At 43.5% G+C, this 12,500-nt stretch overlaps 1 protein-coding gene across 2 annotated transcripts in view; it reads left to right on the forward strand.

Moving 5' to 3' along the window:
* The window catches only part of Ebf2 (EBF transcription factor 2), a 199,103-nt gene that overhangs the window by 151,354 nt on the left and 35,249 nt on the right, over window positions 1–12,500 (forward strand). For both annotated transcript variants that reach the window (XM_021202912.1, XM_029541613.1), the window contains 3 exons: window positions 5,218–5,335; window positions 6,958–7,088; window positions 7,781–7,907. In XM_021202912.1, coding sequence (XP_021058571.1) covers window positions 5,218–5,335; window positions 6,958–7,088; window positions 7,781–7,907 — 376 coding nt within the window. The remainder of the gene's footprint in view (window positions 1–5,217; window positions 5,336–6,957; window positions 7,089–7,780; window positions 7,908–12,500) is intronic.

Raw genomic sequence — 12,500 nt, forward strand, 5'->3', positions numbered from 1 at the left:
ACACACACAAACACATACACACACATACACATACACACACACATACACACACACATACACACACACACATACACACACACATACACANACACATACACACACATACACACACACAAACACATACACACACACACACACACACACATTTGGAGAGATGACTCAGCAGTTTAAAAACCTTGACTTCTCTTTCAGAGAACCTGCATTCAGTACCCAACACTCACATGGTAGCTCACAACCATCTGTAACTCCAGTCCCAGGGGACACAACACCACCTTCTGGCCTTTACGGGCAGTGAGCACACACGCAGTACATACACATAGATGCAGGCAGGACACAAACATAAAATAAAAATAAATAAATCTTTTTTTTTTTAAGTGAGGAAGAACAATAGCCTACAATCACTTGTCTGTTAGGTCTATGTTTACTGGCTAACTGAAAATTAGAGGTGACAGTCAAAATAAAACAACGAGTTGCAAAAAGGAAGGCCCACTCTCACTTAAGCCTTGAGTGATTTCAGCTACTCTCCCTCCCCTGCCCTAGAACTCTGGCCGGAGGCCACCTTGAGATGATTGAATTACTTGCTGCTTGTGTGTTGAAGTGCCTGAGCTGAGGCTGGAGCGACCATCTACAAGGACTTGTGCAGATCTGAAATACAGACACATCAACCGAGAGAGATAAATGGAACTTGTCACTCGTCTGAACAGCAAACACGGAGGTCCATCCCTCACGGATTATGGACATCTGTATTCCTAATTGGCATTCTTTCGGGCTATGCCAGCAGACTGGTAGTGCCAGGAGAGCAATAGCCTCGGAAAAGATGAGATGTCACGTTTAGGTGACAAGAGGGGTGGATGAGGCATGGGCACCCCATTGGACGGAATCTTGGTCCATATGGTTGCTATAATACTGGTGATTTGGGGTTTGAGGGACCTCCGAATGGCATGTTTCATCCAGACCGAACGTGCTATTTTCAAAGCAGATGGGTTTATGATCTTAGAATAACAAGCGGTTTGGATGGTCGCATGACCAGCAGAGTCCGTGGTAAGACGCATATAAATAGTTAACAAGGTAATGGTAAGAAATGTTGACCTTGATTTGTTTAGCTAAGATGTAAAGATTTTTGAAGGTCAAAGGTGTCCTTGTGTAGTGTTTCGAAGTCTAGCTGTGTCTGACCCTCTAACATTAAGCTGCTGTGGCCTGCAGTTTTGAAGAGTGAAGCAAACCAGGGGAAAGCGAGGAGGGGGAGAGAACAGGAAATGGAGTGAGGTGTTTCAGGAAGTTGTCAGGGGTTGACTGATTGATTCCAGATGGAAGGGGTCAGCCTTCATGACCCAGGAAATACTCACTAGGGGAAAGAAGTTGGCTTGGGGAAGGGGAAGGCCTGGGAGTGGGATGATGTTGGAATGCGCATTCTACTTCCTTTAGCCTTAAAACATGGAGAAATCCTTACTCCTTGGGATAGAATAATATCAGCATTGTCATCATCCATCAGAGAACAGAGAAGGAAGTTAAACCTGAAGCCTTGACTGAGCCAAATGGGTCTTCCCATGCGTAATGTAGCGTATTCGTCTAGAAGTAGAGAGAATGTATGTAAGATCCAGTGTTCAAGCACGAATAGGGATAACAGTTCATATCTGATTTCATGTGCTGGAATTTGTGAATCAAATCCATTAATTTTTTTGTAAATTTAGCTTAATTGGTAGGCTTTCCTAAGTACTTCACAGCCTAAGATATTTGGAATATGAAAAGATAGAATTTCACACACACACACACACACACACACACACACACACACACACACACGAACACACATGCATGCACGCGCGCATGCACACACACACACACACATGCACATACTCTTGGACATAATTTAAAATCTTGTAATAAATTTTGCAGACACTGAAATAATTCAGGTTAATTCCCTTGCTGTCACGAGAGGCCAGCACTAGCCAGCAAAAGATTAAAATTTATTTCCATTGTTAATAGAAAATAATGAAGTGCATGTGAACCACCAGGGTATATCATTCGGGAAATGTTCACTTTGGAACCGAGTCTCTCTCCACCCAAAGCGGACTATGATGAAATCTGCTGGCTACAGAGAGCTCTGCATTTTGTGGCTGGGATGCACAAGAAGTGTCAACTGACAGTGGGACAAGCTCGTGCAATGAATCAGACAGTTCTTGAGTGTCTGCCCCCCACAGCCTCGTCATCTGCAGCTGGAGCTGCAGTTCCCTTTGGTGTTCTCGGGCTAGCTTGTTAAGGTGCAATGCTTGAAGGTCTCTCATTTTTGTTTTGTGTTTGAAGGTCTATTTTGCACACCCAGCCTGATGCCTGCCCCCTCCCTGTTCTGCTATTCTCAGAGGTAGCATAAACATAGGAGATGCTTAACACACACTCTCCAATCCTGTCAAAACGAGTTCTGTTTCTTCCTCTGACTCAAGGCGTGGTCTTGTACTCTCTGAAATCACTCTGATAAGCTCTCGGGCCTGGTGTACTTGCCAAGAGTGATGGATGTCTGTTTTGCGTTTACCACCACTGGATAGGAATTATCTAGAAGGCCTTTTCTCAGACATTCACATGTTAACACAGACACAATTGGAAACAGACCTAAGGCTAGACAGGCTACATCCCTGAATTGTGAGCAATTATATGGGCGATAATTTTCTGAATGACAACTGAGCTTCCTTTAGGTTTGTTCTCTGAGTCCCCAGGGCCTGTCATGACTCCTGATGTGTTGTTGGAGCTCAATGACTATCTGTTGAGTCGAATGATTGAAACTCATTTACATCCATGTAAAATTTTCATATAGGTTACATCAAGCCCACAGAGTGAGGCGACATGAAGTGATTTGTGGAGCATGGGTCTAAGGGATTCTTTTAAACCTATTAAATTATGAGTCTTATAAAATGTTAAAAGATGCCATCCTGGTGGCCGATATCTCAGTCAGTAAAATGCTTGCCACGAAGGCACAAGAACCTGAGTTCAGATCTCCACATTAAAAAGCTACATGTAATGGCATGTGCTTGTAGTCCCAGTTTGGGGAAAGTGGTGACAAGGTATATTCCTAGGGTTACTGTCAAGCAGCCTAGGCTAATTGGCAAATTCCAGACCAGTGAAAGACACAAGATAAGGTGACTATCACTTGAGACATGCCACCCAAAGTAGTTGACCTTACATATATATTCACATGCAAAGGGGGATACACACACACACACACACACACACACACACAAACACACAAACACACACACACATACTCACATACATTTACACACACTCACATATACATATACATACTCACAAACTCACATATACACACAAATATTCACACACTCAGATACTCACATATACACACACATAAATACACATATACACATACACTCATACAAGCCACTCATACACTCACATACATACACATTCTCTCTCTCTCTCTCTCTCTCTCTCTCTCTCTCTCTCTCTCTCTCTCTCTCTCTCACACACACACACACACACACCTGAAATTCTCTTCGAGGCAAAAGAAAAAAAGGGAGGGAAGAATATTCCTTGGGATTATAGCTGACTGGAGAGGGAAATTAAATAATTTTCTGAAGAGATAAAACATTTCATTCTTGAGAGAAGAATGGATTATGCCATGAAGGTTTACCATAACACTCTCAAACCTGTGCTTGTCACAGTTCTTCATTCAATGGGAGAAGGGAGGGGACCATGTGATCAGTGGGATGAGAACAGTAATGCCTGAATGGGTTTTGAAGTTGAATGATGGGTTCTCAAATTTTGTTAGCTGTTCTGTCATCTTATTTGCCTGAAATTATCTGTAATAAAAAGGTGTTTCTTGGGAACGCTGACTTCTTTCCTATTGAGATCTGAACAAGGTCATGTCTCTCCACCCTCCTCTTTCATGTAATAAGTTAGAAGGCGTGGCAGAACAATTACAGGTAGGATGATAGTCTGCACCGGGGCCATAGGGAGAGAGAGTCATTCTGAAGCACGGCTCATTAGATTATTCAATGTCCTTCCTGGAAAGGGCTATACATATTTATGGGCATGTGTATAATACGTTACCTTCTCCAAAGAGCCATGGAAAACCTGCTGTGCATAACTGCATGAACTGAGTAGTTGCAGTCCTTCTGAGACACTCTTTTTCCTTGGTCAAGCCCAAGGGTGGTAGGTGTGGCCGGTCACACTCTTTTCTGCATCCCTTGGTTCAACTCTGCCTTAGAACTTCTTTCATGATCTGATCAGCAGCATATATAATAGAATCAAATTCTCTCTATATATATATATGTAGGCTAGCTACCATTCTGCAGTCAGGTCATAAGACCTCTGAGAGCAGTGGTGTGGTGATGCCTTTCCATTGATATGATTACTAGTGCTACTACCTGTCTTTCTAGAACCTTCTCCAGAGTTTAGACTGTGCAAGAATTGCATTGGATAATGTCCTCTGTCTTACTAACTGGACAAAGGAGGCAGGAGTGAAGCAAATGGGTCACAAATCATCATACTTCGGCCTGCCTATCACATCGTGCCAAACATTTTCCATGCACCGTCTCATACTATCTTTGTTCGGGCCTGCAAGAGAGATAGCATTATTTATGTTTCCTAGATAAGAAAAACTGAGATTTGAAAAGGTTCATTGATATGTACTCAAGTTTATGTTAGGACTCAGTGGCCTGGGATTTCAGTTCGATTTTCAATCCAAGTCCTTACTCTTCATCGCTCCACACCCACCCCTGTCCTTTCCTCCAGTTAGACACTAAACATTCCATATCTCCCATACTGCATTTGGGGTGCCTCATCTTCTCATGGAATCTTTATCACTGTTCATGCATATTGAGGGACAACTGATCAGCTAGTGTTCCAATGACCACAATCCAAGGGACAGGATCCCTGTTTCCAAGCTTGGAGAAATGAGCTTTCCAGTGAAGATTTTGTCTCGGTCCCTGCATTGCACTGTCTGCAGCTGTGGCAACGCCAGAGGACAGTCCTGCTGGCGATGAGGTTTCTGGGAACAGCAGACAGAAGGCCACTGCCCCCTCTCATGACATTGACAGAGTTTGAACTCAGAGACATAAGCCATGGGGCCAAAGGCTGCCTCTTATTTGAGTCCAGAATTTTGCCCTGTCTCTCACCTTGCAGAAATGTTTTAAAAGGACTCCTCATCCACTGATACCCTGGTGTGAAACTGACCCAACTCTCCCCTTTTTGCTTTAAATGCAGGTCGTGTTGTCCACAACAGTAAATGTGGATGGACATGTGCTGGCTGTTTCTGACAACATGTTTGTTCATAACAACTCTAAGCATGGAAGGAGAGCAAGAAGGCTTGACCCATCAGAAGGTAGGACTAGGACCTGACCTGGACCTTGTTTGCATCCTTTGTTTATAGACAAAGTCTCTGGCCCAGCCTGGTCTAGAGCTTACTATCCAGAAATTTCCTTTCATCTTCCTACCGCCACCTCCCCAGTGCTGGATTGCAGGTGCCCACCACCACACTCAGTATATGCGCTCCCGGGGATTGAACTCGGGACTTCCTATATGCTAAGCAAGCACTCTACCACCTGAGCCCCATCCCGCCCCATGGGCATTTCTAAGTGTTGCTGCTGTACACGCTGACTGCACCCCGCCCCACTCAGTTCCCTGCCAGCCTGCAGCTCTCAGTCTCTTCTGTTCCAATCCCTGTTTTTCTTTCAGCGAGAGTGGTATTTCAGGCGATCTTGGGCCTATGACATCTTAGTTAAACAGGAACAGTACAGTGCCAGACGTGCATGAATAAGTGTCAGATGTGCCTTTAAACAGATTGTGGGCAAAACAAAACAGTGTGCAGAGTGAAGCTGACACTAATTGATTTTTGTTTGCTTGAACAAGAAGAAATCACGGGCTGCTCTGGGTCGTTTTCCAAGTGCATTAAACTAATTAGAAATACTGGTAACTGTTAAATTTCAAGTTGTCCAAAAAAATTAAAGTATACCAATGGACAGACTGACAAACCTAAGTGAATTCCATCTCACTTGGTTTCCCTGCTTTTCTCACCCCAAACCTGCTGGTGTTGGAGGACCTCATGCTATCAACAAGACTCAAATCCAGCTATGAGTTTACTGTTGATGCTTCACTACATGTTGCCCACCAGCCCTCTTCCCAACTCAGCCCTTAAAATGTATCTTATATCATTTAAAATAGGAATTAATGAACTGAAAGAAAATGATTGAATCAGCAAAGAATTTGAAGTGGTGTTAATTCTCCCACAGTGGGCACTGAAAGGGAAAAAGAAAATGCCCGGGGTTCAGAGCTCTGAGCCCTTCGAGTTTCTTTTGACTGATTGGATGTGATTGACTGGCCGTTCAAAGGGGGCTCATGTTTTTGGAGTCCTGCCAAAGTTCTCCTCCACCTTTGACCCTGTCAACTTTGGAAATAGAGTGATGGATTGAGTTTAGTTATGGCCTGAACACAGTATTGGGTTCCTGTTGGGATGCAAAGTCCAGAGGCCTCGAACATATGCATGGAGGGAGGAAATTCTGTCTATAGAGTTGGGGGAGCGATTAGAGTTTGTCTCTAGGTGGGGTTGAGCAAACCCTTCAACTGCAATAGTTCCCGTTTCCTCTTTCTCTCCCTAGCATGTTAACAAGCCTTGTAAATCTTAACATTGTGGGGCAGAGGAGGTGGGGAGAGAAAAGGGATTTACACTTTTCTAGAGTGATCAACTTATAAAAATATGGGCAAAAAACAACAGAGTTTTTAAAACACCCTTTACACAATTAGCTAAGTGTTTCAGTCTTTTATACACAATGGCCGACTCATTAGGCTTTAATGACCTGGTAAAAACCAACAGCCAATTAGGGAAGGATGGGAAATCAACACAGCTTCTTGGACTGACCAACAGCTTTCCAGGACAGCACCTTTGCCAAACCCCAGACATCACTCACAAAGGACACAGAGCTGACTTGTTCTTCCTCGTCTTTCCAGCTACACCCTGCATCAAAGCCATCAGCCCAAGTGAAGGCTGGACCACGGGAGGGGCCATGGTCATCATCATTGGTGACAACTTTTTTGACGGTCTCCAAGTTGTGTTTGGTACCATGCTTGTATGGAGTGAGGTAGGTCAAAGCCACTTACTCCCATGATAGCCTTTGCCTCCATAGTTCTTTGGGGCTGGGGAAACTAGCAGTTCCTGGCAGAGCAGTGCCACAAACACTCAGTACTGTATACCCACTATGAGAAAGAAGCCCGGGTGTCAAGACATGCAAAGTCATGGCATTTGGGGAATGAATTCCTTAAAATGATATTCATTGCAGTATTATAAGATTGTGAAAAAATTAGAGTCTAAATATTGTATCATAGGAGATGATGGAGAAAGAAGAGTATCTTTCCATCATCATCGAAAATTATGTTTTGGAAAAATTCTAATGATACCAGAGAAGAGCATGTTTATGCTATGATACTGTGTGTGCGGAAAGCCAGAATAACAGTGGATATGCATAATCTAATTCTGTGATACACAGCCATCGAAATGTCTGGGCAGCACACCAGATCCTAATATTGGTTGTCTCTGCATTATATAATTTTAGATTTCTTTGCATAGTTCTGTAAATCCCCAATTTTCTAAATTGGATATGTTTGGCTTACAATTTATAATCAGCAAAACTAACTAAGTGGATTACCAAAAGCGAAGTATGGCTGCGGAGTTGGGCTTGGCAGTTGTCAAGCTAATATGTGAGGCCAGAAGCAGTGACCTCTTTCTTTGGTGGCTTGTCTAGTGACTGTCTTCCCCTGCCTCTTCACTTCTCAGCTCATAACCCCTCATGCCATCAGAGTACAGACCCCTCCCCGGCATATCCCTGGAGTTGTGGAAGTGACACTATCTTATAAATCCAAACAGTTCTGCAAAGGAGCACCGGGCAGGTTCATCTACACAGGTAAGAAAGAGAGTGATTTCTAAGGTAGCTGGTTCCTAGCTCATCTTTGCTCTAGTTATCAGTATTTCTAGACTGTAATTGGCCTAGTTATTCTAGGTCTTTCTGGAACTATGGAAGAATGGACTGAGTGAGGGACATTAAATGGAAAGTGAAGACTCAATTCTAAATTTGAACTTGACTCAAGAAACTTCTGCATGGTCTGTTGATGGCTATGGCAGCTCACTCCGGGAACATACCCTTAGAAATGCATCTCTGTTATAAGCATGCTAGGGACTTTCCTATGAGCAATTGGATAGACATAACAAAGTTGTTGGCTGTGAGTTTTCTTGACAGCAATGCAAGCATGTTGCCCAGTAGAGTGGTACAAAGTATTTTAAAGCCTTACAAGAGTAAAACCCACCCAGCCATTCCATTTTCACCGAATGTCTTTTTTCACAGTGTCTACTCCAAATCAGTTGAATGACTGCTTTCTCATGGTGAGGAGAGATGACACATAAGACAGGATTTCTTCCCTGTCTGAAGGTTTAGGGAGTTGTGGAGGATGTAGTTGGTTATCTGCCGAGTGTAGGTGGAGGTTTTCTAAATTCAAAATACAAAGCATCCATTGTAAGAAGTGTGGGGCTCAGGAAGAGAGCTCAGTGTGGACTGGATCCTGGGATTCAGGACACCCACCTGGTCTCAGTGTGGTTAGCAAGTGATGGGAAAGAAAAGCTACATTATAGTTCCCAGTGGGACACAGTTCTTCCACTCATCTATGCCTTTTGTGAAATGACATAACTCTAGCTTATGAGATATGAGATATTGAAGGGATGGAAGTAGAATATCCCTAGTGAAGTGACCTGGGGTTCAAGGCAGATGGCACAGTCAGTGTATGGTGTGATGTGAGTCAGGTAAAAATACGGGCAGGAGAATGAGGGGCCTCAGGTGGGTCATTAGGAGACTCCTCTGAAGAAGGGACGTGAAGCTCAGAACAGTCTCATAGGAGGGGACAACCCACAGGAACACACTACCTCCTCTGTGAGCCATTCATATAGTTCCTATTCCCCTATAGCCCCGAAGAGCTGGAGGGTCAGTGTTGTTTCCTGAAACAGAACCTGGAAGCCAATGACTCTGTTGGAGTGATGGGGTGTGCCTGGCAAAGAACACAGCAAGATGATGAGCCAGGAATTTAAAGGAGCCAAATGCCACTGGATAGGAACAAGAATGCCAGGGTATTAGAATGAAGTCCCTGGGGTGGGGAGTAATGGGAAATGAGGAACACAGGCAAGATGAGGGGAATGGGGAAGATGTTGAGCCAGGGAGGATCTAGAGAAGAGTAAGAAATGCCAGGATGGGTGTGGCCATGGATGGGAAGGCAGCTCTATAGTGGAAGGAAGTTTGAGAAGGCCCTTTAGGAATCCCAAAATTGAGGGCTGAGGACAGTGAGGAAGAGCTGAGGAGGAGCAACTTGGGGAGGAGGAGCCTGGGAGAATAGACTGTCCCTAAAGTCTGGTGAAGAAGGCCCTTTCTCCAGGACACTTAACACATTCTTGGTATCTCCAGTCTTTAGTGCAAGTTCCCTTGGGAGTAGATGATGGGTCTAGCCTTGGAAGATACAGGTATGTGTTCAAAACTATGTTCAAGATACAAGACAAGTAACATTAGGATACCTCAGCATCCTACTGTACCAGAAGAGAAGATAGATACTCAAGATCCCAATAATTAGGTTAAGTTTCATAAGATATGTAAAAGCCAAAGGGGTTGTTGGAATGTCTATCAGGGAGAAACTAACCCAGGGAAAATCTAGAAAGGCTTCTTGGAGGAGGGAAATATACAAGGACATTTGAAAGTAGTAATTTTCCATCTGAGGATCTCTATTTCTTGAAAACAAACACAGTACCTAGTGGAAGACAGACCCGTGATGTCATAGCTGCTATGTGGTATGCCTAAGTGTCAGTGTCAGCAAATAACTCTCCTCCTGGTTTAATTAGACATGATTTGCCGTGTATTGTCACATTACTGACATAACCATGTTTGTATGCACTGAGCGTGAATGATGCTGGACCTCATATACATTGAACATGCACACCATGCTCAACACTGACACTTGGGACACATCAGACCTTCAGACACTCACCTTCCAAGACATTAGGATATGGAGGTAAGCTGTACATGTTGTAGAGTCAGCAGATCTGGACCCACAGCTTGACTGGCTTGCTAAAGAGTTCTCTGCCACATCTTATGAATAGAATATGTATTCCACAGAACTGAGGACCGGACACTGTGCCATGAAGGCTGGGGTAGGATGGTAATGGTCTAACAGCCAGCTCTTCAGGAGATTCACAACAAAGGTTGGGTTGCAGAGTTTCCTGATTTTCACAGTGCAGGCATTCTTTCTATTGTGATTTCAAGCTACTGAGTGACATCATAGGTTCCTGGGACTTCAACCACCTGCTCTCACATGCACTTGGGATGGAGTGGGTAGACGGTGAGCAGCATGTTAGATACATACTCAGATGTACATCAGTGTTTGGTTAATTCTCACATCGGTGTCATTGTGGCCTCTGGTTTGAACAAGGAATGGCAAATGTGATAAATACTGAATACTTATGTGAGAAGTTGTAGCAACTGGATTTCAATTTGTGTGTTTGTTTTTGAAACAGGGTTTAGTTATGTAGCCCAAAGTGGCCTTGAACTTGAGGTCTTCAAGTGTTGAGATAAACTGAATGTTCTCAAACTTAACTATTAAGGAGAACTTAGAATAAGCCAGAGGGTCTCGGACATGAAAGGCTCTTGGACGGGAAAGGAAACCTGATGTTTGGCTAACGCCATGAGTGAGACAGAAGGCCTGAGTGTGAGGCGGCTTTGGCACAAGCTGAAGGGCTAGAGACTACGTCACTCAGGAATATTCTCTCAGTTTTCTGACTACGGTGGGGAATAGTGTCATGATCAGATTTGACTCTTCGAAGGCAGTATTGGGGTTAGGGGATGGCTCAGAGTGCTTGCCATATAAACATGAGCACCTGACACTGAAACACAGAATACATATAAAAAAAATTCAGACATAGTGACATGAGAAATCAGACAAGAGAACATCTGGGGCTCATTGGCCAGCCAGGTAAACTGGTAAACTCCATGTTTATCAAAAGACTTTGTCCCAACAAGGAAGCAATTGAAGAAGACACTCAGTGTAGACACTCCATGTATGCACATAGACGAATATACATGCTCTCATACATGTGAGTACACACACACACACACACACACACACACACACACACACATGGGTCTTTCTGGCTGTGGTACAGAGAATGGCTCAGAAGGCAGTGTGGATGCAGAGGGTCAAGTGGAGGCCAGTGTGGTGGCCCAGACTGGCAATGACAGAAGCTTGGACCACAGTGCTGCTGGTGGGGACAGGCAGAAGTGAATGGAATTTAGGAAGTAACATTGACGGGACTCGATGATTGATTGGATGGGGTGATGGTAGGAGGGGGAGGGATGCAGACAATGCTCAGGTTTCACATTTGAAAAATTGGGTGGGTAGAGTTGGAAAGTGATGTTTTTTAAGGTAGAAAGTGCTAGGGGAGTTCAGAGGGAGGGCACAATGCTTCCAGCTGGCGGAGAAGTGGGAAGATTTAATACTGGAAAGATGTCGATTAATGAATGCATTTAGCACACTGCCAATCAAAATACCAACAAAATATTTGGAGAAACTATACAAAAGTTCATCTGAAAAGGTGTTCAACTAGAAACCCTGGTTTTGAAAAACAAAAGGTGCCTTGCCCCTGCAGACATTAAAAACCGATTTTAAGGTTTAATAATTAAAAGAATATGGGGTTGTATGGGATTGTATGAAAATGTCGGGTAGCAGAAGAGAAAAATATCAAAACAAACTCTTTCAGCACACGTCAAGTGTGTCAGTACTTAAGTACCAGCATGTTGGGATTCTTTCTCATGCCAGTGAGGAAAAGGTTTACACAATCTGCTAGGCCAACTAGTTAGGAAGAAAGACTCAGATTTCTAGTTGGACATTGTCAACTGGCAATATTTTAAAAATAAATTATTGTTCATTAAAATATACATATTTCAAAAGAATATACAACTGAAATATAATTACCACCATGAACCTTGCTTATCTTGACCCTTAGAAGAGACCATTGAGTCAAAATAGAAAGATGAGACTATCTATATAAAAAGTAAAATTTGGCCCATCAAAAATGCCAAGCGTTAAGAGCAACACCCGGAGCGTGTTCAGCTTTGGACACAGTCTTACATACAAGAAGATTCATCCGTTTGTTGAGAAGAAAAAAGAAAAAAGAAAAAAGAAAAAATGATGCCTTCTGTTGCCAGCTGCCCTTCTATCTCACTGTGGATAAAGAAGTGAATGCTCGACATCTTACACATTAGGAGATAAAGATCAGGACTGGGGAAGAAAGCAGGAAATATGATCAGAAGTAATCCATGGATGTGACTGGCATGGGAATGCAAACATGTAATCCCAGCTCTCAGAAGGGAGAGGCAGCAGGATTATGAGTTCAAAGTTATTCTTGGTTACATGAGTTTGTGGCCAGCCTCTGCTGTAGCGGACGTTATCCAGAAGGAAGGAAGGAGGGA

Source organism: Mus pahari, chromosome 8 (assembly GCF_900095145.1).
Source record: "Mus pahari chromosome 8, PAHARI_EIJ_v1.1, whole genome shotgun sequence".
Classification (NCBI taxonomy): domain Eukaryota; kingdom Metazoa; phylum Chordata; class Mammalia; order Rodentia; family Muridae; genus Mus; species Mus pahari.